Consider the following 27,902-nt stretch of genomic DNA (forward strand, 5'->3'; position numbering starts at 1 on the left):
ATCAGATTTCCAATTCAAGGTGTTCTGTACTGATGCAGTTGTGGTGTTTTTCTCCCTTTTTAAATTTGTATTTACTTTGCCTGACTCTCTCTCATAAACATATACAGCATGTAGATGACTGCCTCTCTCAGCCTTAATGATGATGTTTCTCTCCCTCTCTCTCTCTCTATCACACACACGCACACACTCTCTCTCTCTCTCTCTCTCTCTCTCTCTCTCTCAAATTCAAATTCAAATTCAAAGGGGTTTTATTGGCATGAAAGTTTTACAACAATGTTGCCAAAGCATCAAAACACAACTTGTCCAAACAATCGGACAGAACATAACAACATAACTCTCTCTCTCTCTCTCTCTCACTCTCTCTCTGTGAGGTTAACCAACTTTGTACTCTTGATAGTATTCCTTCTGACAATGGAGACCATCTGTTCAGTCACAGCATTTTTAATTTCTACGCACACACACATGCACACCGTAGTGGTGAACTCACTTGGCCTCTATGTCAGCCTTCTCTCGTACAGCGTGGGCAACCTGCTCACAGTCGTAGTATTTTTTCTTGGCTTTGGCCAGCTCTTTCACCGACTCCTGCAGCTCTGCTTGAATGCCGCTCAACTGATCTATGGTCTGTGAGCGGGAGAAGGGAAAACAAGGCAGAGAAAGAGCAGACTGACATGAGTCACGTTAACTCAGTGCGAACACATGAATACATGTTGAAAAGAGGGATGGAGAACAAATACTGCTTAAGGAAACTATGACTAACTCTCACAGTCCACACACTCGCTCACCTTTTTGAGTTGCTGTTCCTTGTAGAGTCGAACAGTCTTGGCGGGATCTGATACTTGACTTTTGTAGTTGTCACACACATTGAGCCTGGACTGGCTCACCTGCACGGTACCTTCTAAGTAGGACCTCCACACTGCATACACATTCCTAGTTGGAGAGAAAAGCACAAAAAAGCTGCTGTTCTGTAACTTGCACCCACATGAGCGACTGGCTAGAAAACCATAATATTCTCCTGCACCTTGAACGGGAAAAGATTTATGTATTAAGTGTTGCAGTAGTTGCTAGAACCAGCAAACACAAAACCAACACCAGTAAAACTATGAAATGTAGAGCTAATGTCTCCATTTCTGGTTTTCAAAATAAGTTGGATCCAGCTTGAGGTTTTATATTTCAGTGCCTCTGTTACGGTAAACACTGACTCATACATGTGCTTAGACCATATTATATTTTTTCAAGACTTTTGAAACAATCCAGCAGAGAGCAAGATTTGAATTTCATCAGAGTGTTTTATGGGAAATGTGGCTGCATGCTTCTATATGTATCATACTCACACACATTTACCTACCTGTAGTCTGTCCTCTGATCATCAGGGTTGATTCCAGGCCAGTCTCTCTTTAGGTACGAGCTTGCTAACTTCTGCAGAGCCTGAAAGAAGCACAAGTGCAATGATGAGGCACTGATTATCTCCTTTTTTGTGACTAGTTTGTACCGTTTCAGAATTACAGTAACTAAGGTGAATGAAGCAAATAAGGGACAAGAGATTTGGACAGTATCACCAGTGAATTAACTGTTAAGTTAGAAAGAAGCACATGTTTTGTTGACCAGCACTGTTTTCTGAAGCTGCAACAGTCAGTCGATAAATCGTTCAGTTGTCAACTATTCAAATAATTGGCAACTATTTTGATAATCGATTTTGATCACATTTATTTTGACTTTAAAAAAAGCAAAAATTCTCTGCTTCCAGCTTAAAATGTGAATATTTTCTGGCTTCTTTACTCCTCTATGACAGTACACTCACTCATGGAAAAAAACAAGACATTTCAGGACGTCATCTTGGGTTTTGGCAAAGACTGATGGACATTTCTCACCATTGACTGACAATTTATAGACCACACAACTAATCAATTAATCTGGAAAACAAACGACAGGTTGACAATGAAAAAATGTGGTAGTTGCCGCCGTAGTTTTTAAGAGAGATTTTAAGACACTGTGGCAGGACTGCTAGAAGTTTCTCATAACATAACAACCTATTTTGGCACATTTTCATGAAAAAGGCATGAAAAACTAACCATTGAAAAACATTTTGTAGGTTTTACTTTACCTACTTGACATATTTTCAAATTTTCTCTGCATGGTAAGGGGAAAGTAACCAGGTCAAGCCTTTACTAAGTACCCAGCTGAGTGTGAACATCTCAGATGTGGCTGTTTTTGACTTTATTCTTGCCGAGTGCCGTTTTCTTCTGAGCAGTCATTTATATTTCTGTACACAGCCAAAATCTAAGCTGTTTCCACTATAAAACGGATCAGCTCTGTGTCAGCAGCTGTGAATCAGCCAGTCAGCTCCTGTGAGTACGAGCAGAAACCCAAGGGCTGCGAGAAAGGGTAACCTACATCCTCTGGACTGGGTCACTGTGTCAGTAGCAACAACTCGCAGACACTCTGCCCCTGTGAGCCTGTGGAGGGTGGAGGAGTGTGTGTTTGTGTGTGTGTGTGTGTGTGTTTGTGTGCGTGTGTGTGTGTGTGTGTGTGTGTGTGTGTGTGTGTGTGTGTGTGTGTGTGTGTGTGTGTTTGTGTGCGTGCGTGCATGTGTGTGTGTGTGTGTGTGTAGGGCTGGGTAGGAGCGTAAATCCTCATTAATAAAACAGTTGTTAACAAACCAGAACAACAGCTACAACAACCCAATCAGCTTAGGAACACAATGATACTCCAGCCCTCCAAGGCACATTCTTCCCTTTATCCGTTTTATCACCCTGCCTGTAAATCTTCAAATCTCCTCCTTTGTCCCCCAGTCATTAACTCTCTGGTTACGTCTCACAAGCCTAATGTTCTGCTATCGCTCCCCTCATCCTCCTAACTGAAGCCTTGTCATTCATTATTTCCACATATCTCCATCCTTTCTCCACTTCTCTCTAATATCAAGCAGCTAGGTTATCTTTGTTCTCCCTCTCTCTCTCTCATCCTGCCCTTTTCACCTTTCACAGATGGTCATTGAGGCCATCAAAAAAAAAAGCATCTACCAGTTCCCTCTCTTGAAAAATTTGAGGTCCTTCTAGCTGACACTCAAGTTCATGTCCTGGGGGAGACCGTGGCCCAGTGACCCTTGGCACCCATCAGCTAAATCCTCCAGAGGACGGGACAAGAAGAGTGAGATCTGATAATCTAAGAACAACTCCCCATTTTACCTCAGCAGTGTTCCTCTTTGAGTAAACTGGCAGCCGGCGGTGGGGTAAATATTTTGCCATCACTTAAACTGAGTGTAAGGGTCATACTGTGTCAGAGCTGCCTTCAAGATGAATGTAGCTTACATGCAGAAGAAGAAGTAACCTATTTCTAACTAACTGTGTACTTCCGGAAATGGTTAGCCAATGCCAGCCTCATTGACGTAAGCTACAGCAAGCGGTGTGATGTGCCAGAAAAACACCAGATGAAGTAAATTCAGACACACACAAAGAGTACCTAGGGCACAAAAACTGCTCTGTCCAATGCATGAGGAAACACGTTTGCTTCAAGAATAGTCAACCTCTCTCTCGTACTCTCTCTAGGGAAGGGTGGAGTGGGTGTGGACGGTTTTGATGAAAGGCTGTGAGACTGTGTGAGTGTGCTTGTTAGAAAAGGAGGGAGAGTGTGTGAAGGAGGGCGGGAGGGACACACAACATTAAAATTGCAATAGAAGGGCCTGGGATTTAATTGCTTTCCTGCTGTATAAACAGGGATCATTTGTTTGAGTGTGTAACATCTATGTGTGTGTGTTTGGGGGGGGTGGGGGTGGGGTTAAGTGAGGACAGTTATTGACAGCTGAAACAGCCACTGACTGTGAGCTGGCAGGCTGACAGGAAGAATGATTTGACAGCTTGACTTCCACACCACGATGCTCGCCATCAGTTTAACTCTCCTGTCTGATAATTACTCAAATCGTGCAAAAAAAAAGCATAAAACCTGCTGCTGCTGCTGCTGCTGCTGAACAAGTGACTTACACTGCACCCTGCAACAGTCAAAATGTGTCAGATATCCTGAATGTGTTCCAGCTGGACATCTGTGATTTGTCTTCATTAGTGTCCCCTGCTGGACACTATGTGCACATCATTTCAACCAGCTGACAGTTGACATTCATTTAAGGACAGGTTCGCTTGTATGTCTTAAAACAATGTGCCAAAAGAGTTGGTCGCTGAAATCAGTCCTTGTGTTCACGCTTACTGTGCAGAGATTTTCCGAACAAAACACTGTGGAAATGGGGGACAGAGGAAGAATGTGGAACATATCAACTTGATTTGGCTAAAGGGCAATGTAAGATTTTGACACCTGTCACTTATCCAGAACAGCCACGCTTCCATTTTCTCAAATATAAAAATCGACATTGACTCGCGCATGGGGAAGCATAATCTTCACAGGCAAACAAAACTCCAATGTCTGTAATGTATGTTATTAACTTAAATTTAAAACAATCGATCAAGGCCCCCTTTTTATGAGCCTTCCAGTTTTACTACAAGCAAATAACATAACATAAACTAAATGATTACAACCCTCAACATAAATAAAGCAGAATGTGATAATCTGTGAATCCTCTTTGACAAAAACAGTACATTCATGTTCTACCTCATCAACTTCAGTGATTTCAATAAATACATAGTTATTCTGAATTTGATGCAAGCAACAGGTTTCAAACAAGTTGAGACAGGGGCAACGAATCCTGGGAAAGTGGAGGAATGCTCCAAAAACAGCTGTTTGGAGCATTCCACAGGTAAACGGGTTGATTAGTGACAGGTGATGGTATCGTGATTAGGTATGAAAGGGGCATCCTCAAAAGGCTCAGTTGTTCGCAATCAAGAATGGGGCAAGGTTTACTACTTTGTGAAACACATGATTGTACAAAGGATATTATTACATGGGCTTGAGAAGGCTTTGTAAAACCAATGTCGGTAAACACAGATTGTCTGTAGATGATTGCAATCTCTCATTTATGTTTTACACAGCCCAATCAGAATGAAAATGGCCGATGGTGAGACAGATCCAGTCCAGCCCAATCTGAAAAATTTTCAATCAGATCGAGAGGGGTGGCGTAAACCTTTGATAATCCGTTCCATAGAAAAATATTGGTGCCTAATAATGGAATAAAAATATCCTTCCTTTGCATGTTTGTCTTACACTGGAGTAACATTCGGTGACATTGCTTCCAGGAGGTACAGAATTTTTGTTGAAGATCTTCAAAGATTAAAGGATTGTTGATCACCTCGATGGTTGAAAAGCTCGAAAACAAACGAACAATGAATGAAGCCGGAATCCATGTTTGCCATTCTTGATGAGCTGTAAAGGTGTGGGTCCATCTTAAAAACGGTATTAACAGGCACAGCGAATGAATGAATGAATGATTGAATTGAATTTTCTCAGTAAAGCAAAAGACCTAATTCTTCTTTTTCATCGCTTCACAATGGGCGGAACCACTTTGCGCATATCAGAAAAAGTTATGTTCTGTTGAAATGCTTTGGGGCCATGTAAACGCACATCTCATCGGATCACTTTATTTAGTATACATGTTTCAATCAGATTAAAGAAATATTCTTCATGTGACCCCAACTTATTTCGTTTTCTTCCTAGATACTCTACACTCTTCTGTGCAGGACATTTCTGATACTATGTGCCAAATGAATTCCCAGTAACTATTTTTTGCTCAGATCAAGGGCTCTTACATTGGAATAGTCTTAGGAATAGGAAGAGATCTCTTCACAGCCAGTATGGACAGGAGGATCAAGTGCAGCGCCCCATAACTGCAGTCAGAGTTTTCTAATGTACATATTGAATACTGCAGACTTAAAAAACGCAGATCTCTCCTTTATTTATACATGGTATTATCTTCACAAAACATAAAGCAGTGGGATGGTGCTGTCTCAACATTGCTTTATAGTGACCCCATCCAACAACTTCCATTTACTGGCTCCAAAGCTTTTTGAAAGCTTCTTTAGATGAGTCCATGGTGACGGACCTGTCATCTGAGCAAGAGCAACGACAGCTAAACTTGGCAATCACTGAATGGTGAGATGCACACAGAGTGACTGATTTGTGACAGCTTCACCGAGGTGCTGTTGGCAGACTCAGGAGGATTTCTGATGCTTGTTCATTTTCCCTCTTCTCCTCTCTGACTGCTTCTTCTTCCATCCCTGCATGCCTCATTCCTCTCCATCTTTCTCTCACTCTCTCCCCAGATCCCGTCTTTTTATAGGACATCTCATCATCCCTCCATCCTCCTTTCTATGCTGTCATCACCTGACAGCCACCTGAACAGCATGTTGCTATGGAAACCCCTCTGCCCTTCCTGTGTGGTCTGGGTTAAGGTGGAACTACTCCTTTTAAGACACACTCATGCAGGGAAAGAGACGCACGCACACACAAACATGCATCCTGTTTTTGTGGTCCGGGTGGCAAACAGGGTACCCAGACAGGAGGATATCCTGAGACCAGTGTGTGTGTGTGCGCGCGCATGTTTGTGTGTGTGTGTGAGAGAGAGACAGAGAGACAGAGAGAGAGAGAGAGGTTGACAGACCAAGAAAAAATATCAGAAGGAGGAAGGGAGGGTGAATATTGTGTATTTTAAGCTTGTCAGTTACTAAGCTAACAGCCTGTAATTATTTTCATCATGGTATACCAGTCTCTGTGAGTTCATTTCACAACTACATTCTGACATTTTCTAAATTACATACAAGTCCATGGGAGACACTACAATTACAGGTCAAAATAAGGTGACATAATTGTTGTTCATTGGCCAGAAAGGCGACTGTATTTTCTCGCAGGATGATATGTTTACTGTTGACTTGCTGTTTCATTTTCCACACCCAATATTTGTCCAGGCAGCTCTTAGCTGAGCCAAAAAACGGCAACTGATGATTACATTAGAGGAAACTTAATTGAGAGGTTCTGTATCAAGTCATATTTTAATCATAATTTATTATTCATTCATGCCTCTGCGGCTCATTCATCACTGTTCTCTCAGCTGCACACCCTGCCAAATAACTCCACAGACAGCCACCTTGATACTTCGGCCTTCTGTTTACTCTTCCACGTATTTATTTTCTCTCCTGTCTCTGGCTCAGTCACTCGCTATCTGCTGTCTTCCTTTTTAACCACCTCACTTTCTAAACTTCCTCCTAAATCAATATACTTGATTTTGCCTCCCTCCTCTTCCTGTCTGCACTCCTCTGCCCTGAAGCTCTCTGCCTCTGTGTCAGTTTGTTGTGTTCGGATTGGGTTAGAGAGGATGCAGCACTTCGATGCTTTTGTTTACAAAAAAGAAGACCACAATAGACAGCAATGGCGTGTTGTAAAAAGGGATTGCGTGTGATGCAGGTTTGTGTGTTAATGTGTGAAAGAGGACAGTGAGATAAAGGAGAAATCATCACTTTCCTCATCCCGATCTCTATGCTTTTCTCGAACATCCTTTCCCTTCTATTAACCTGGTAAAAAATCAATGTAGATCAAATATTGGTGCCATATTGGATACATCACAAACATACATAATTCATAGATTTATAACAGAGATACATACAGGATGCAAAGATGGTGCCTATATAAAAAGTTGCTTCCGTGTTTATATTCTGGTTATGTGGCCTAAGCAGTGCAGTAGTGTTTCTCTGGCCTGTAAGTTCCTACTCGGCTCATGGACAGATTTTTGAATCATTTTCCTAGGCTTGATCAAAGTTTTACAAATATAAAACCTCCATGGATCAAAAATTGATAATAAAAAGAGTCATGATTGACCTTGTTTGCAGTTCGAGGTGTCCTGTCAACAGTTTTACAGACGTCTCTTTTATAATGGTGGTCTATGGTGAAATTGCTTTCCAGTCCACATGTGAATTTTCATTGCAATACCGCAAATGGCCACTGGGCAAATCTGGAAGCAAGGCTCAGCGGCAGCACCATATCTAGGTCTAAATAATAACAGTATTTCCTATTAATTACATAGACTTTAGCGGGCCGCTGAAGTCTAATTTGCCCCGCTATAGATTCACAATGGTCTACAAAAATAGCATTAAAGATCGAATGTTTTGCGCCATTGCTCCAGCAAAACATCTTTCACCACCAGTCAGTCAAGCTCAGTGTTATATTTTATTATTTTCTGCATTTGATATTATCTACAATTTCTTATCTATGTGAATGTTATTCGTGTTATAGCCTCTTAATTTTGCTCTTAATGTGTACCAGATTGATGCATTTTACTTAAAAATGTGCAAAAGTTTCTTCTAGGGGAACTTGCTACATGCCACCAACCATAGTCTCATGAAATAGATTCATGGCATAGTTACAGTAAAAAGTTGGCTATAATGGATGCAGAGGTTCGACAATTAGTTAATTAGTTGTCAATTATTAAATCAATAGGCAACAATTTTGATAATCAATTAATCGGTTTGAGTGATTACAAAACATTTTACATTCTGGTTTCTTTAGTTTGTGTGACAGTAAGCTGAATATCTTTGGGTTGTGGACAAAACAAGACATTTGAGGACAGCATCTTGGGCTTTGGGAAACACCGATTAACATTTTTTATCATTTTCTGACATGTTATAGACCAAACACTAATAAATTAATTGAGAAAATATGATTAAACGACAATGAAAATAAAATTTTGAGAGGAGAGGAGAGGAGAGGAGAGGAGAGGAGAGGAGAGGAGAGGAGAGGAGAGGAGACAGTGGGTGGACTATTTCAGATGTTATGTATGAACTCAACCTTAGAATTCACAATGTATCTAGAGATCTCACAGACCATGAAGCAGACCCATAATGTTAAGGCTGATTTACAGGGAACAGTGCACCACGGAAGCGCAGAAGGACACCGACACACAGTGACAGCCACAGCAGGCTGGCCTTTTTGGGCAGTCCAGTGAAGTGTGACCCCAGCCTGAAACTATTCCAGCAATGTTGATCGTGGGAGGGGAATACAGGACAAATAGCTAACGCTCGCAAGCTAACAGACACACAGAAAACATGGAGCTTTTGATTGACGGCTGGTAATTGTGGCTGAGTCCTTCACAGAGGGGGTGTCTGCTCTGACACAGTGAGAGGACGAAGGTTAAACGACAGCATCTTGACTTTCTTTATCGCTATGCATCACCCTCTGCTCTTTCTCTCTAGCTCTGTCTCGATCATGTCGCTCGTGTCTATTTCTTTCTCCGTCTCACCCCCTTCCTCTCACTTTCCCTCTGTCTGTCTCTCAGGTGATTGGCTGGATTTCTGTCTGTATTGCCAGGAGGGGGCCAATGAGTGAGCGAAGACTCCCTTAGTAAGCACCAGCGGTCGGCTAAGTGATTGTCTATAGGAGAGAGAGACAAGAATCAAGGGCATACGTGTCATAATAAAATGCTAATGTGATATGAGTAAAGAACGAATTTGATGTTGAAACAAAATCTATTTCCCATTCGTTGTGCATTTATAAAAGAACCCCTGTCCTCAGACATTCCTACACATGAAGACACACACATACGTGCACACACCTACAATTAGGAGGGAATCCATTGTCCTACTGAGCAGGGGGGGTTGTTGCTAGGCAACCTCTATTTCTAAGGTGAATAAGACAGTGCAGAGGGAGAATAGCGAGAGATGGAGAGAGAGCGAGACACGGTGAGGGAGAGGGGGAGATAATGAGTGTCTGAAACCAGAGGGGTTGACCGCAGGAAACTCTCACTTAATCATTCAAACTGCATGCAAATGAAGACAAACAAGCACTTCTCTCCTGTCTCTTTACTCTTTCCATCTCACATCTATATGCACGCTTAGGACTACAAAACAGGGGTTATCGGTGTGGACAGCTGTATATAGTGGAATATTTGTATGGTAATATGTAGTTTAGAGCTGCATGGGTGATGCTATACAATGTTTTTCATTGAGCTGCAGGAGGATTTTTGCTGCTGACAGCGTTTCTCAGGGGTGTCTGTATAGATGTGTGTTTATATGAACGGGAGCGTAAGCTGAGCAGCATCAAAACACAACAGGAATCTTTCACATTGTTGTTGGAAGACCTGCTTGAGTTCTACTTAGATGCTGCTCAATTATTGCTTGGTAAGAGCATGGTATGCTGACACAGCCCTAACCCTAACTCAAAGTGTCTGTCTAATGGTTGAAAATAATTTCATGGTAAGGAAGCAGTCACTCTTACCCAGTGTGTTTAAAAATATCAATTTTAAGGTGATCTACATACTAGATGCTGCAGCAGTTTTGCTCTCAATAACCTTCTGTTTCCAGGGGTTAAAGCTATTTTTCAACAAACATTATCTCCAACATGCAGTATATAATTTCTGCCGCTAAGGGTCTATTAATCAAAGCTAAATATGTACGTAGCGTGGAATCATGGGAGCTATCCTCATTGTTAACCACCAGTGCTGATGAAAATGTGTCTACCCAAAGAAATATTCAAGGACGAGGCAACGTTTTAAGTTTCTTCCTTTCCTTCAGTGTGTTATATAGGTTCTTGTGCATATAGAAGCTCCTCTCTCCCACAGAAAACACTGCTCCTGAAACGCCTCATTAGCAGTCTCTTTAATTCAGTGACCATGTCATACATATACATAATTTATTCCTAACGGCTAGTTTGGCACGTAAGAATTGATTTAGCACAACTGCTCTGTTGTTGTTAGCTGTGCTGGGTCAGGCATGTGTTAGCTGACCAATCACTGGGTAGAGACCAGATATTCGGGAGGCGGGCCTTAAAGAGACAGGAGCTAAAACAGAGCGTTACAGACAGAGGGGGAATACAGTGCTGCAGCACTGGACAGTATGAGAAAACTGGTGTGTTTTTAGAGAACCAAAGCATGTAAACCTATTCTAGTAGTAAACCTAAATACAATTATGAACCTGAAAATGAGCTTTTCAAGTTTTATTCACGTTACACTTCGTCTCATTTTCCGACTTCCTTCCTCAATCTCTGACTCTCTCCTGGAAGTAATGGTGACCAAATGAAAAGCATCCAGGAATTCTGATTATCAATTTACGTGCCTTTTTACTTGCAAATTGTTTTGTATATAAAATGTAAGAAAATCGACTACTGTTAATACCAATTATAATCCCCCTTGAACGAGAACTCCAGTGTTTTGAGCTTAAGCTGTGTCTGAGGTCAACCTGGCCTTCAGCCTTCAGTAAAAGGAAGACAGCTTGTGTGTATAAACTGGAGAGAACAGACCTTCTGTTAGTTTGGGAGTGCGAGTTCTGAGATTAAAATCCTGCCTGTTAAAGAAGTCTGCTCACATAATTTAGGACTGCTTGCTGGGTAGAATAATTGCTAGGGGCAAGAAGCAGTACACTACGGGAATATTGCTGAGTGGATACAGGGCTTATTTAAATGCCTACGTTGTCTCTTATGTACATGATTCATGATTACTATGCAGCGATTCGTAAAAATCTGAAAACAGGATGAAAGGAGAATACCCAAAAGAGCCAGAAACACTGGAACATCTGTGAATAACCTAACAAGAATATAGGAAGTGAAACCAAATGTGGTCTGCAGCACATCTGTGAGTTTCTATTCATCTGAAGATTGAGTCAAAAAGAAATCAGATGGTCGCATTTTTGCAAGCACCTGATCAAAGTTGGCTATACATAGAGGATGTACTTCCCTACAAAATCTCATTATCAACAACCAACCTATAACATAAACTATTGTAAGGTTTTCATAATTACAACATATGATTAGGGCTGCAACTAATGATTATTATCATATTGTCAGTTAATCTGATACTAAAAGCAACTAAAATCAGTGGATCCCACCATGTAAAGTAACACAACATAAATTTATTTAATGAAATAAAATGTGGCCAATCAGAACATAAAAAAGCTATCACATCTTAAATAAGTATAGGAGCATGCTTTCTGTGCAGGAAGTACTGTGATTGCATTTCAAGGAGTTTGCAAAATATTACTTCAGCATTGCCAAATTTTACAAAGAAAAGCAGCAGTTTAAGTTGGACTGAACTATTGCTCAAGACTTCCGTTTGAACATTTCAACATTCAGTGCAGTTTTATTATCTCCTCTGATGTGTTTGGCTTCTCACATACTCTGACTATAGCTACATGCCTGAAACAAAAAACCCTCAAGCATTATTTTAACAGTTCAAGCAATTTAAGTTTTATCTGTGACAAATGTGCTGAGCAGCAAAGTTTGACTGCTAACAGAAAACTTCTGAGCCTTGTGGTGAGGCTTTACGAGAATACCGATAATCTGATATTTCTTTGGAACCTCATATTTCCAGCAATCTATACAAGTACAAGCGTGCTGCACTGTGAAAAGTGTACATTTCTTACAAATCTACCTAAATTTATATTTAATGATTTTGCACATCAATTCAACGAGTGGAGTTGCAATGTAGAGTGGACAGAAGTTGGCAGGTCTCAATAGTTGATCAGGGAGAGGACAGCGAAGACAGGACTTCAAGTGATTCGCAATCTTCACAGGTACAACTGCAGTGGACCGTAGAAAAGACACTGCTGATATTTCAACCCAGGATCTCCTGTTTACTAGACAGGCGCTTTAACGAACTAAGCCACAGCGCCCTGTGGAAGCTATCCGGAGAGCAATCTTGAAATTGCTTATTTGTTCGAACAATACATTCCAAAACACTAAGACATTAAATGTATAATGATATGTTTCACGAGGCAGCAAAATGTCACATTTAAGAAACTATAAGGAGGAAATGGCTGATTGGAGATTCCTTTGGAGTGGCTGTATCTTTTTTCTGTCAAATTCTTATACAAGACTCATGCTGCTGACCATTGAAAAAAGTCACTGTTGGAATTCAAACCCAGACACTTTAACCAACTAAGCGACATGGCCCTTTTGTGTACACACAACAATGGTTTTCAGATTCCCAATCTAAAAAGAGGGTTTTATAAAAACCAATATGTAGAATTGACTCACCACTAACTGACTACAGAAAGTCACAAATTACAAAAAAGCTAAACTGAGTAAGACCATGAAGTGTTCATCTTTTGACTGAATAATGTTCTGAAGAGCCATGTTTTACTGAAACTATTATATGCACAACTCCTAAACCTTTGGGTCAAGATTTAGTGAAGTTTAAAAGTTTTAAACAGCAAATCCACATTTCTACAATCCTCCAGGGGTCTACTCCAGTGCTCCTGAAAATATAACAGAACACAAAATACGATCTACAATATGATAGCTTTCTTACAGTAACTAGGTTTACGAGAATTTTTGAACCTAAAAATATAGTTCACAATGACCTGTGAAACTTAAGGCTCACACATAAAACCCTTTTTCAACCTCCAAAATTAAGGCGACTGCATTTGCACAGCAGTTAGAGGAGCTGAAATGCAACATGTTCAATGCTCAACAGTTTTGTAAACATGTGCCTTAGCATGTATCAGTATTAATCAAGTGTCCAGCCAGTCTTACCTGTGCATAGTCCCTCTCCAGCTGCCCCTTCTTCAGACTGTAGCTCCTACAGAAAGAGAGCGGGAGAGAGAGAGATTGGTTTTAGTGTCTGTATAATGTACCTGTTAAAGACAGCAGGAAGAATATATAAATCTTGTGTTTACCATTAATAGTTTATGCACTGTAATGGAAAAAAAAGCGTAACAACCATTTTTGGGATGCTCAGACGTTTTGGGAGTGGACTCAGTGACCTTTCCATTATGCAAAAGAGAAATGACTTTTTTTTCTGTTTATTGCCCAACAGATCTGACCCACAAAATGCACAAACCCCCTCCGCTTGCCCTCTCTACATCACACAACATCCTGGCAACAGAGACAGTGGAAGCTCTTATCACAGCCCAGGAATGTGCAGAATGAAAAACATAACATTAGGTATTCGATTACACAGACAGATAAATGTACAGGCACCGTTTGCCGAATGAAGATGTGCTGTATACTGGAGATGACCTCTTTGCATCCACACACATTTTACTTGCATATTTTAACATAAATTACAACCACTTAAATTTAGGTACATTTTCATACTCATCATTGTGTACAATATGAAAAAATAGTCTGGATCCTGACAAGCAACAAGAAGTTATTTGTAAGTGAACCCCACTGAAGCTGCCTCAGTGCCATCTCTTCTGAAAATAAAATGTATGTTCACCAAACCAGATTAAAGTCTGAACTAATTGAGATGTATGCGATGCTTTCTGATGTTATTTTTAAGTATGTGCTTTTGTGTGACTGGCTCTGTTTGTTTTGAGTCCCTTCTCAGTCACAGATATTGATCTCAATGATATTACATAAGAATGAAACAACATAGTGTTTCATGATTGAGAAATGTTGCATTGCATAACCACAAGCTTATTGCCTTTCAGTTGGGCTGTACTGAATAAGATTTGTGGGGGTTGATTAGCATGGCAATGGTAGAATATTCAAAGAAGTTGAGTCAACCCCATTGTCCAGACATTGATCATCCTTTCTTTAATGAGCTTACAGTTGTCTTGGACTTTAGAAAAGGCACTGCTGGGATTTGAACCCAGGATCTCCTGTTTACTAGACAGGCGCTTTAACCAACTAAGCCACAGCGCCATGCAAATGGTGCACTAAAGGATGAACCAAAGCTTTCATAAAAGCAATATCCTGCAGTGAAATTATTAAATACATTGGGAAAATTAGTAAAAATTGAAGTGCATCAAGTACTAAGCCTTCTAGAGTTGAAGATTAGGCTTGAATGATTGTACAAGTTTTACTGTTGTATCTACTGACGTTTAGTTTATTCTGATTAACAAGTATCATTTAAGAGCCACATCAAAACCACTTTTTAAAACTTTAAAGTTGTTTAAAGTTGTTAAGCAAGAGAAACTTGTCTCAATATGAACAACTTGTGTGTTCAGCTATATTCATACATACATATAAATCACGGAAAGCAGGAAACAGGAAAGAGGTTAAGCCTTTCAAGACCTTTTGTTGTGTGCCAACTGAGGGGAAGAAGAAGCGATCCAGCCATTGTTCTGGTTTTTAAGTATGGATGGAGATCTTTGCGAAACCACTGATGCGGATGGGAGTTGTTTTCACATGTAAATGTGGCCATAGTGTAGGAGTGATTTGAGAAATAACCTAATCATTTGCATTTTCTTGTCATTTTTTTACTTGCAGATGTTCAGGACTCACTAACCCACTTCAATCACTTGATAAGGGCTTGTTAAGAGGGTTTGGACAAGGTTTTGTTTTTTTTAAATCAAATATAAGCATGCAGGAAACAATTCATACAAGATTGGGCATACTTGTATGGATGGTATTGGCAAACACAAGAGACTCAGATCAGATTGGGGTTGCTGTTATTGATCATTATAGGAATCAGTTTTATTTGTCAAGTGTGTTTGCAAATACAAGGAATTTTTGCTCTCAAAGTACTTAGCATATTTCCACTGCATGGAACGGCTCTACCCAACTCGGTTAGAATGGTTCATTTTTGGTTTTATATTGGTAAAAGTTGTGGATAGTACCTGGCACCTGGTACTTGTTTTGGTATCACCTTGATTGAGGTTCCAAGCTAGCTGAGCAGATACTAACAGATACTAACAGTGTAGTCAAAGCACTGCAGACCATTGATTGGTCAGAGAGAACCATCACTAGAATTGTTGCTTGTGTGACAGGGACGTCCTGCACACTAACCGCAAAGTGTGGCCACAATATTTGTATTTACTCAATCCATATTTTTTAAAATGGCAGCCCACAAAACCATGTCATGGTCAGTTGACAATGAAGGCGTTCCTCTGTTGCGGTTGCCACCTAAAGCATCTCAAAGGAAAAGGACAACCTCCATTGCTCCTGTGGGTGTCATGCTGAAGATGATGTCGCCACAGTATGACCTGGCCTCTCTATGATGATCAGCTAAGAATTTACACCAAGGGGGTACAAGCTGCAGAGGAACACTAGATCAAGAAAAGATCTGGTAACAGAAGCAAGTAACGATTAGTCGACTCGAGTCAAGCTGAGCCATACCACGCTGTGGAAACACGGCATTACGCACAGTTCCAAGAACAATTCACAGGAAGATAAGAATAGACACTCAGCTACAAACAAGGACAACAAAGCTGATCATAGATGGATAAAAATAAACATAGAGCTATTCATTCATTCATTCATTCAGCCTCATACAATCAAGATATATACCACAACATGACATCACAGACTAGTATTTGTTTAACTGGGTGTTAAATTAACATGGTTTAAAAGATTTAAAGTTTCTTCCCTCTGGCTGTTTTGAAAACGCAATGGCCGCTAGCCTTTGCTAAGTGCACCGCTAAATCATCTATAATCATTTAAATGATTTAAATGCCCATGGTTTATCCTATGTGTATGTAATAACAGATTACATGTTTCTTTTACTTAAGTATTACATTTTATTGTAGCCTCAACTCTCAAAACCAATGCTGTTAAAAATAAACTCCATATAAACAGAGACTGTGTGAGGGAACTTAACAGCTACAATGGAGCAGTGGGAAACAGCGGGGGAAGACACAGAAAGGAAGACAACACTTACTGTAAGCGTAGACAGCATAATTACTGCCAAATCTCTCTTTGCTAATTACAGCCCAAACAAATAGGGCAGGGCTTCTTGTCAAATGCTTCCCAGGGCATAATTTCATGTTAAACCTGCTGTGTTTCATCTGTTTTCTAAACAGAGACTGCTTTAGATTTCTGGTTTTAATAGCAAAAAGAGACATGAGATATTCCTAATGACTAAACTCGTCTTTTAGATCCTGCACAGAGACGGGTACAAAACTGCAGCAATTCCAACTTTCAATGATCTACTGCAAGAGGCTGCAGCACGTGTTCAGTGTTTAACTCCACCCCCGTCCGTGTCAGCTGAAATACTACATGCTCCCTCCCCCGATCACAGACACGTCCACCCCCGCGCCTCAGTATTGAGTCTGCACTCTACACCACACATGCTCAGACAACTTTGCAGGCCTCGTTGGCGCAGTAGGCAGCGCGTCAGTCTCATAATCTGAAGGTCGTGAGTTCGAGCCTCACACGGGGCAGATCTTTTGTATGAAACCCAAAATTGCCTCCACAAAACAGTCACAACACCATGTGGAAAAGGACTCAACAAAACACAACTATAAGCAGACTGCCAATGTGATTTCTATGAAGTTAAATGATATGTGCAAGTTATTTCCACATCTAGTAATGGAATAAGTTGCCAAAGACTTTGATGATTCATCCATAATATTTACCTCAACATGACAGATAAGAATAATTCTGTATAAACCTAACATTAATGTGATCTCTCGCATCAAAATGAGCTGAACAAAGTCACACTACTTTGCAACAAGACACTTGATGATCACAGACGTTAGAGTGTCACTAGACTCGGGGCATCAAAGCTCTCATTCCTCTTGCTGTTGGACAGATGTGTGTGCTCTGTTCCAAACTGAACTAGATCGGTAGTGACAGTCGTTTTTATTCTTCATGTCAGTATCAACGATATGCTGCAACACAAAGCACTGAAAAACACAGCTCTGTTGTTAAGTATAGAGTCTCTTATGTAAGACAGAAATATACACACCATGTTCAAGCCACATTCGGTGTCTAATAGCCTCCAATGTCTACTTTCCCAACAAAAATGATATGCATACAACCACAGGGACTTAACTGCGCTCAGCTCTGCCACATCTGTACCTAATCAGTGAGATAAAAGAGAGAGGAGTTGACTGGCCATCCAGGCCTAGCTGTTTGAATAAATGACGACAACTCTTGGGCAAATACTGGAAATGATCACTTGTTGTTCTTAAAAATAGATCTACTCAACTTAAAACATGATTCTCAAATCATAGCACTAAGTAGTCTGTCTTCCTAGGTTGTCCTGTAAGAGTATTCTCATCCTAAGGACAAATGAAGGTCAAGCATTGTGGTTATAAATCATGTCCTGCAGAGAGAGCAAAAGTAGACTTCAACAGAGAAGTACTGCGCTCTTAAAACACCTCTACCGTAATGCTGTGACACGAAGAATCATTTTTAAAAAGCACTGACGTGAGAATTGTTGAGTATTCTAAGAGAAACATATAATTATCAGAGGGGAATGGTCAGATTGATGAGACCTTCGCAGTGATTACAATCTTCATATTCACTTTCATCTGATCTTTGCATCTACAACTACACTGGTCTGTAGAAAAGGCACTGCTGGGATTTGAACCCAGGATCTCCTGTTTACTAGACAGGCGCTTTAACCAACTAAGCCACAGCGCCCTATAGTCTCCATTCAGAGGGCAATGTTTACGTTGGCAACCTCATTTAAAGGACGTTTACCGTTGCAAATAAGTACGCCAGTTGGTCACATTTAAGTAGTCCAAAAAGACACTGCAGTTAAAGGTTGGGTAACAAAGCTTCTAATGGATACGATTGCACCGGTGCACTCGTTTGGACGGCACAACAGTTAGCCTAGCTTCTGGGCAAAACAAGTAAGTCTCTCACATGTAGCATTTCACAGATATTTAACTTTATTAGCTTTATGTCGTAAATGACATCATAATCCCAGAGTTAACTGGGAAGACAGACTGCACACAGCTCAGTTGGAAAAGGTTTGCTTTAGTGATACAGTGCACAGTTTATTTTCAGATAACATTAGACATCACATTCATTTTCACTTTCTGGATCTGACAACTGCATGAGGCATTCCACTTGCCCGAACACAGAGTTTACTTGCCCTGGGCAAGCAGTAATGTCAAGCCCTTCATAGCTTTAGCATTCCCAGCTACCAGCTCCACTATTGTTAGCGCCAGGGGGATATAAAAACTGATAGTACTGATAGTCCAAAATCTGATGAGCAAATTACATCAGGACCGGATCAGTCCCATCTCTACACAGACTTTCCCAAAAATCTCTGTAGGTACAAGTGCACTGGACTGTAGAAAGGACACTGCTGGGATTCAAACGCAGGATCTCCTGTTTATTAGACAGAGGCTTTAACCAACTAAGCCACAGCGCCCTATATCATAGAAAGAAAATGTCATAATTTGTAAGAGGTCATTATCATTCAAATTCTTTATTTGCAATAGGCCTACATTCCAATACCTAAAAATATAGACAAACTACTTTCAAAGTAGGAGCACATGACAACTTATGATTGGAATCACACATATTTCCCTGTACTTAACCAATATTGGAGATTTCTAATATGTATTTGATACAAAACTTGTGCTGACATAGAAAAGGCACTGCTGGAATTCAAAACCCCCACATCTACCTTTCGCTAGACAGGTTCTTTAACCAACTAAACCACATACCACCTGCAGGACACTGAGGACAGAAGTGTAATGCTTTGAATCTCCACCCACTTAATATGTTGTAACAAATGTTATCAGTTCCCTTTTTGTCTACATGAAAACATGGGGCACGTGTGACCGATGAAATTATTGTGGAGTAGACTCCAATCTCTAAATGAATCATTGTGACAGGCCCTAGCTGCAATGCATTGAGGGAAAAAAATCCCCCCACTTCCACATGACAGTGGCAGTGGCAGAGGCAACTCAAAGCAGTTAACCAAGTGGTTTTATTTGCCTACCTTTAACCCGAAGGACCCAATGTCACTATGCAGTTAGCACACACAAGGAACCAGATAACCAAATACCTTAACAATACCTTCAAGAAGGTTCATTGGTTTAGTGATTTTCTAAGAATTGTATAAGTACTTGCCTCCTCTTTGTGCTGATCTCCAATGACCCCTACTTTTAAAAACCACACTGGAAATGGCTATGAAGAGCTGCACAAAGACAATATCTTTATAGACATCTAAAGAATAAAGACACACAAAGCATGTTTTGGTACCTAATCTACAACTGATGAAAAGCTCTGGTATCACATTGATATTCTAAAGACTGTGCTGACTATAAAAAAAGGCGCTGTTGGGATTCGAATAATAAAAAATGAGCCAAACTAAGATTCAGTTTGAAAGCTGATCCTTTTATCATGTTTGAGATAAGTGCTTGTCTCATTCAGCAGCACTATGAAAAACTGGTTTATAATATCATCTAACATGGAAAAAAAATCTAGAACTTGAAATTGAGAGCTCATATCAAGTTAGCTATGGATATTGAGTGTAATGTAAGGGGTCGGTGTCACATCACTGTCAGCCTAAATTGAAACCTGAGTCTTTAATAATGTGTAAAAATGTGGATTTTAAGTAGCATCTATGAGCAGTAATATAGCTTTAGGTTCCATAGCTTTGAGTTTTATTCTCTGAGACACTGGCAGTAATTTTAAGTTGTAAACACAGCACTTAACAGATCAAAGAACATCTTACTTTTGTGTTGACAGTGATCTTATATCACAATGTATGCATTACGATACTGCATTTCCTGAGACACATCTGGCAAGCAAGTGTTAGACAGGAAGTGCTGTGGCTTAGTTTCTTAAAGTGCCTGAGTGCAAACAATGACAAAAAACAAGTGTTCAAAGCCATCGCTGACCACTGGATTATGTTACTGTTACTGGTTCCCTTATTATGCAAACAAATGTATGTGCATATGTGACAGTCGGAAGCAGAGATGTTATTCCCCACAAAGTACAGTACACTATGGTCCAATCCTAAATTGAATAAGTGATTACCATCTAAAATGACAGGCCCTAGCTTTAATGCATTGAAGGGAAAATAATTTCCTCACTTGACTCTGTGACCACATGACCATGGCAGAGACATTTAACATTTAGCTAAGTGTTTTAAGCTGCTAAACTTTAATTATTTAGTTTATTTGCTATGACCATGATCTTTCACAAGTCTTAAAGGTGCACTATGTAGTTTTGGGATAGAAATATTAATAAGAAGAGAATACGTCAACAAACTTAAAGGACAACCCAGTTTCATTGTCTTCAAAAAGTGTTCTGGGGACCTTATTTCCTCTATTTAGCCTATTAGTTGTGGAAAAACAAATATTTCTGAGTTTGTATTATTACCACATTGATATTGTAAATATTAAAATTAAAAAGTGTGAATTTCTTCTCCAAACCTACAACATGACAGACTTCAAAGAGCCTTTGTGCAATCACCAAAAAAAGAGACAGAGAGAGAAATTATGCAAGCCTTACTGCAGAAGCCAAAGGCTAAAGACAGGCGAAGCAACATGAAGCAATACTTCTAAAGGTCTAACAGGAACGAACAAAAAGCATGGTTTTCAAAGTGGAACAGGAAAAAAAATAAATGAATAAGTCCTTAAGTTTGTAATTCGGCTGACAAATACTGCAGTACTCTGTTTTTGCTTTATAGGACACTGCATCTATATGACTTCAGGATTGCAGTATGGACAGAAGTTACTGTCTGTGGAATTATTCAGGTTGAGGACACAATATCGTATGTCTTCAATGTCTGAATCCACTATCTCCACAGTGCAGTGGGTCCTGGAGAAAAGGCACTGCTGGGATTTGAACCCAGGATCTCCTGTTTACTAGACAGGCGCTTTAACCAACTAAGCCACAGCGCCCTGAGAAAACAAAAAAGACAGCTTTGTTGTAATTGAGAACCCAATTGTAGGCGCTGAAAATCTACAAATAAGACAAAAAGAAACTATGTAATTCTCAAAGATGCCAGATAAAATACATCCCAAATTATGCTGCCAGGCAAATAACATGTTGGTGCTCCAGTGCAACTATGAACATATTCTAATTAGGTAATATGCATATGTTTGGCGCAAAAAGGTCCCTTTCTATGCAAAAGAGCCTCACTGCAAAAAGAACTCCACACACAGCTAATTTGTGTTTTCAGGGAGTTGGTGCTAACTGGAAAGCTTTTGTGTGTGAGGGGTCCAGCTGCCAAAGACTTTTCATGTTTATCATCTTTACTCTTAATGTCTCTCCTGATAGAGATTACACTGTAATTCAGTCAGAGGACTATGCTTATGTTACTCATTCAATCTCGATTCTCTCTCTCTCTTCTGCCGCTTCCTCCAGTTAGCTGATTAGGGCCATTGACTTTCTTGCTTCAATGTTTATCAGCCAATTTTATCTTGGTGTTCTCCTCACTTGGGTCAGCAGATAAGATCAGCCCTATCTTTAAGTCAGAAATCAACCTCTCTGTAGTAATTGTAGAGTTGTGTTGGACTATAGAAAAGGCACTGCTGGGATTTGAACCCAGGATCTCCTGTTTACTAGACAGGCGCTTTAACCAACTAAGCCACAGCGCCTATGGGCACCATCCCCTGGTGCCAAGAAAAAAAACTCACAGTGGTGTGTTTAACAGCTTTTTCTTGATAAACATCACTCATTTCCAAGAACAGAAATCTTGAGAATTTCATCTGTATGATGAAACATGCAAAAGACCGTGTAAAACATTGTGGAAAAGTGGTTGATTTAATTCCAGTAGCTAAGATGAGTAGTGATATGAGTACAGGAAATTCATTTAAAATTAGGAATATATTTATAACATATCATTTAATATTATATTCAATATGATCAGATTCTTATGAATGCTGTCTTTCCTCTGACACATTCTGCTTTGGCATCTTATTGCAGTATGCTTGTGTACTAGTAAAAGCCTCTGGAACAAGTCAACACCAGTGCACACACACACAAACACGCATCCTCACTGGGATCTTTGGACATGTCTAGGCTTTTCATGCTCCCATGGTTACACTGCAGCAGAGACCTCATATGTTGGCGTGGTCACCCAATTAGCAGCTAGAAATACCTAACACCCACTGTGCATGTGTTATTTTCAGAGTGAAAATAAACAGAACTGACCTTTCACCTTACGTTTTGAATTGTTATTTCGCTTCAACAAAGAAATCTGTTAGACTAGTAAAGATGTGTCCCTTGAGCCTGTCATTGTAGCATTCATGATTTAGCACATTAGTGCAGTTTCTCCTTAGTTTTCCCCTCGACCTGTTCATCAGGGCCATCTGCAACTTTTCATCAGGCATGTTCTCAATTAGAAGTGGCTATATGAGCGAGAGCGTTGTGACAATGCTGCTTTGTCAAAACAACGGTTTGTACATGCGCAGTGTGTCTTCCAGTTACTCCTTTTGAATGACAAATACAGACTATTGCCACCTGGTAGTAAGGAGAGTTATATGCTCTAATGCAGGCGCAGAACATACGATCGAGTCGGGAGCTTTTGGCGGAGACACAAGCGACGTGTGGAGACGCGACAGTCAGCCTTTGTCGCTGCTAGTTCTTTGATGTCAGTTTAGTGTGTCTGGGCCCTTACCCTTGCTTTACTCGCTCCCTTCATTTGTTCTGCCCACAGTCAATTGTGGTTATCCTTAAAACCTCTTCCTCCACCTCCGCATTTGTGTTTCTCATTCCCAGTCTTATCCCATCTTCCTCTGCACTCCATTACTCCCCCTCTCTCCTCTCTCTCTATTTAACCCCTCCGCTCTGTCTGCTCAGCCTGTGTGTACATTTGCCAGTGTATGGCGCATGAGTCCAAAAGCAGTGTCAGCATCAGCAGGCGAAAAGAAAATGCCCAGATGAGTGTGTATCTGACAGGAAATACTTAAGTGCTCGAGAGTGGACACTAAGTGTATGTACTGTGTGTGTGTGTGTGTGTAAAGGCAGAGAGAGGGACTGATCAAACGTGGGAAAACAGCTGAGATCAATGGTTTACAGGACGCAGGCTGAGCTCAGTGACAACAGGATAAGCAACGTGAGTCACAGACAGAGACAGAGGCGGAGGAGGGTGGTCATGTTTTCATACTGCGTGATCACCACAAGACATAATAGAGGATGATTCGCTGCAGTTTTTCCACTCCAAGCCCAAGCAGGCATTGGACAAAAACATTTGCTATTTCATTTTAATTGAGAATACAATACAATTAGTAAGTGGATGTAAGAAATTCAATATATGTTCCTTCTACTAAAAGTTAATTATTTAAGGGGCTGAGTGTTAGCATTAAAGGCATTAGCCCTTTATACAAAATCATCCCAACATTTCCCGTCTATTTTTACCTAAAGCCAGAGAAGGTGCTGGAAAAACGCTGCTGGATAATTAGTAAACCCCCCATGGTGTGGAGGTCAAGCGAGCTAAAAACAACAGGATCATCCTTAAATTCTTTCTCTGACTGTTCAATTTTGGACAAACTACTAAAGACTCTTCAAAGTCGTAAAAAATTAGTTTGAATCAGGTAGTTCGTAAGGAAAAACATCAAAAGTATGCACGTTTCAAACACCTTGTGCTGTAACCAACCCTGTGGTAGTGATTAAAGGGGATCTCCACCAATTTCTACACATTAAAGTGTGTTTACAGGCCTTGGGGAGAACTACTGCATATGTGAAAAAAGCGGTATAAAACCTTTTATGTTTCCAGAGGAAGCTGCTTGTAAACTGATGAATTGCTTCCAGTGATGTCACTTAGTGTCTAAGTGATATTGTAAGTACTGTAGGCAGCAGGTTTTTAAAGGGAGTCCACTGGTCTACCATTGCAGTCCTATAACACTGTTGGACTAATCATGGACAGTGAAAAAAAAAAAAAATTATCACAACCAATACAGCAGAACCAGAGATATCACCTTTTTTTATTCCATGCATCCCTCTCCCAAAAGATTACCCACATTGCACCTTAGCCGCCTAGTGACATCACTGGAGTCAATTTATGAGATTACACGCAGCTTCCCAGATAAGATACCAGATCATTCTAATATCAACACATTATCATTGTGTTATGACAAAATCAGAAAAGGAAACAGGAGCTGACCAATACACAGCAGAAGCTAGCCGAACAGAATGAATGTAGGCTCAATATCATAGCAAACCATTGTTCAGATCAGTTGTGGTTACTGAAAGATGGCGGATGTCACTTTGTCACAGTTCAGGATAATTTGAAGTAGAACACTTGAATCTGTCACTGAATAAAGCCTGTACACTGACGGACTGCTTGGTACTCTGCCACGGCTAATTAATCAGAGGAAATTGTATCAGTTGCCGTTGCTCTGACAGGGACTGAAGCTAATTGAGCATATATATTTCCATCATACAAATCCTGAAAATGCTGCTTTTCCACTTGACAAAATATGGGAAATATTGAAAAATCCTTTCAGTATATTGCAGTTACACATGTTATCCATGTTTAAATATATTTCCCTCTTATTAATAATTAAAGGTTAAGCAGGTCATGAATCATCTTTGCCTCATTTTGAGGCAGAAAGAACCCTGACATCATCTCTGTCGTCTTATCCCCCTGGGTTCAGTAGTACCTGGGGTCCTCCTGTGATTTTGAATAACGGCAGAGGTTATCTATGGTGTCATTTTCCCCCAATTATATTAGGAGGGTGTGAATCAGCATTGCATTAATTTAGGTCTTTTTTCACAATGAGTCCTTGATTGTCTGTTCCTCCTCTTCCTAAATTATGGAGGCTGCAGTGAAACGCATTAATGAGGACTCTGATAGCATTTTGGGTTATAAGCTGGGGAGGCTCATCTAGCTACTCAGCATGGAGACCCATTAGGTTTTAATGATATCTGCAGATAATTCCCAGGATTTGGTCAATAAATTTGAGCGAAGCACAGATTTCATTTATCCCATGCAAATGTGCTACACAAAACACAGACGTGGGGGGTAAATTCCTAAATCACATCAGGGCCCCAATTGTAGTCCAGTCCAGCTCAGGCATCAGCTACAAACACTAGCATTTTCTTTCAGGGCTGGACGATATAGCTGAAAAATGTATTATGATAACATTTAATTTCAGTCAGCATTGAAATTTACTGAACAAGATAATAATAAAAAAAGCTTTCATTTAATTACTTTGTTTTAAATTAAACCACCTTACTTAACCTTTCATTTTGCTTTTCTAATCGACGTTGAAAATAATCATGTTAGTGCTACTAATACAACCCAAAGAAACTGTCTGTGGATGATTTTTTGGATAATGTCACACACCAACAGCTGACAGTGAGCAGTGATTGAAACATTGCAGCCAAGTCCAGTTATCAAACTGACAATAAACAACTTTTTTTGCTTTAACTCATCATTCTGAAGTAAATACTGACTGAACAGTGTAACGGTTGTAGAAAAATTATACCATCCACAAATAGACTGGTTCCTGATAAACGTCGGTACAAAGGAAGCTTGTCTGCCATTCCACAACCGAAACAGGAAGAGGTCGCTATCCCCAGGTTACTGTGAAGAGTGAACAAATGGGCATTCACTTGATTGGGAGCTCCAGTGTTTTGTCAAAGTTTGTTCCCTTGCTGATATGTGTTTCCACTTTCCACCGAGACATGAGATGCTTCAAAACCAGTATTCATTCTCCTAGATCAGTAAGCAACAAAAAAAAACTACTTATCAATACAATGGAGTGTTTTACTTTGCCTTTTTATAGCACTGAGATCAGGATTTCAAATTGAGATTCTTATGGTTGGTTCTTACTTAGGACAACAGCAAAGCTGTTAGCGGTAGCCATGTTTGTCAATAAAAAAGGAGAGTTTGGCACAGACAGCCAAACTTGTCTTTTAAATAGCAATACTTTTAAATAGCAATACCACAGGAAAAAGATGGGAGGGGGGACTTTGAAAACTTCCACTTTCAGTGAAATGGCTGTCAAAAAACTGCCATACTTTGTTTAGCGCTGTCTGTGCCAAACTGTCCTTTTTTTAACAATTTCCTCACCGCCTGCACTCATATTTCACTTTTCTGTTGTCGTTATGTCACATGTCAATGGTGCAACCAAACAACACACCTATTCAATGATAAGCTGTTTGTGTATCACTCATAACGCTATCCATTTTCAAGGGATATTACAGGCTGTTTATAAACCAGGGCATTTTTGTTTTGTTTTTTAAATTGGGGTTAGAATTTAATGCATTTAAGTGAAACTATCAAACAATTGTCTACTGCTGGTACATATCACTATTGTTTTATTTATAGGTCTATTTTCATCCTCTGTTTGCTCACCACCGTTGTCTCCACAAGTGATGATGCTCTTTGTAGATTTTTCATGAAGCAATCTGTCTAGACTGTGGTATATATGAAAAACACACATTTCACATCACCACAAGTTCTCTCACTACAAAACAAATACCGTCTTCACAGAGGGTAATATTGTTGTAACCCGCACCATATCTCGCTTGTCATAAGAGCAGATTTTGAACGCAGTGCTGCCTTTGACAAAAGGCCATCATTGTGGCACTATGTATACTGCATAGGCCTCTTGCAATTCAATTTCTTTCACTCATCCACATCTACAGATAAAACCAAAACAACACAACTGCAATATTGAAAATGTGTTACAGCTTCATGATTAAGGTAAAAGTGTGCTCTTATTCAGCAAAAAGAAGGGCAGGTGGGTGTATGAAAAGCTAACTCAATGTTACCAAATGTGTATGAGGTGAATGATTTGTATGAGGCTTGCTTATTTTTATGGTTTGCACTGGGTGATGCGTGTGTGCATGTGTGTGTAGCTGTTGAGGCAGACATAAGGGTATGGGGGATTTAGCTGGATTGAGGACACCAAATTGACTCCCTGAGTCCACCAACTCGCCATCGTTTTCTCCACTCTCTCTCTCCCTCTCTCTCTCTTTCTCTTATCCTCTCTCCTAAGACTAGTCCAGCTAAAATGCTGTCTCAGAGGATTAAAAACACTGCCCTTTCTCTTTCATTCTTTCTGTCTGCCTCCCCTTTCTTTCTTTTTCTTTCTCTCTTTGTTTTTTTTTATCTTTCCCCTTTTACCTTTTATAATTGGTCAACACATAGGCTGACAGCACTTCTAGATGGCAACTTGTGCATGTGTGTTTGAGTGTGTGCGCTGATTAAAGCCAGCCTGTGGATTAATTAGGGTAAATAACCTCAGAGCAGATTGTGGGATTTAAGAGTTAAAATCTACTGTAGGCTTTGAGCAGGAAAATGTGTGTCTGTCATCTGCGTATGTGTTTCATTTTGATCACACTTTCCTTTTCTGTAGTATTCAGTGATATCAAAGATGATTTATGAAGGTTTTTTTTAGTTGGCATGACATTAGCACCTTAGCAAAAGTCTAGCCAAGTGATCTACATAGTCT

The 27,902-nt window shown here is 40.1% G+C and overlaps 1 protein-coding gene and 5 non-coding genes across 6 annotated transcripts in view; 1 reads left to right on the top strand and 5 right to left on the bottom strand.

Annotated features, from left to right (window-relative positions):
• Nucleotides 1-27,902, bottom strand: part of LOC141017873 (F-BAR and double SH3 domains protein 2-like) — a 73,270-nt gene that overhangs the window by 37,884 nt on the left and 7,484 nt on the right. Inside the window, exons 3-6 of the mRNA XM_073492669.1 lie at nucleotides 13,387-13,432; nucleotides 1,346-1,425; nucleotides 783-927; nucleotides 488-621 (exon numbers count right to left, since the gene is read on the bottom strand). Of these exons, the coding sequence (XP_073348770.1) occupies nucleotides 488-621; nucleotides 783-927; nucleotides 1,346-1,425; nucleotides 13,387-13,432 (405 nt within the window). The remainder of the gene's footprint in view (nucleotides 1-487; nucleotides 622-782; nucleotides 928-1,345; nucleotides 1,426-13,386; nucleotides 13,433-27,902) is intronic.
• Nucleotides 14,429-14,502, bottom strand: trnat-agu (transfer RNA threonine (anticodon AGU)). Its single transcript has one exon. It is a non-coding gene; the product is annotated as a tRNA-Thr (tRNA).
• On the top strand, nucleotides 16,889-16,961 carry trnam-cau (transfer RNA methionine (anticodon CAU)). Its single transcript has one exon. It is a non-coding gene; the product is annotated as a tRNA-Met (tRNA).
• On the bottom strand, nucleotides 18,095-18,168 carry trnat-agu (transfer RNA threonine (anticodon AGU)). The gene has a single exon. It is a non-coding gene; the product is annotated as a tRNA-Thr (tRNA).
• On the bottom strand, nucleotides 21,322-21,395 carry trnat-agu (transfer RNA threonine (anticodon AGU)). The gene has a single exon. It is a non-coding gene; the product is annotated as a tRNA-Thr (tRNA).
• Nucleotides 22,021-22,094, bottom strand: trnat-agu (transfer RNA threonine (anticodon AGU)). Its single transcript has one exon. It is a non-coding gene; the product is annotated as a tRNA-Thr (tRNA).

The sequence above is a fragment of the Pagrus major genome, chromosome 2 (genome assembly GCF_040436345.1).
Source record: "Pagrus major chromosome 2, Pma_NU_1.0".
NCBI lineage: Eukaryota > Metazoa > Chordata > Actinopteri > Spariformes > Sparidae > Pagrus > Pagrus major.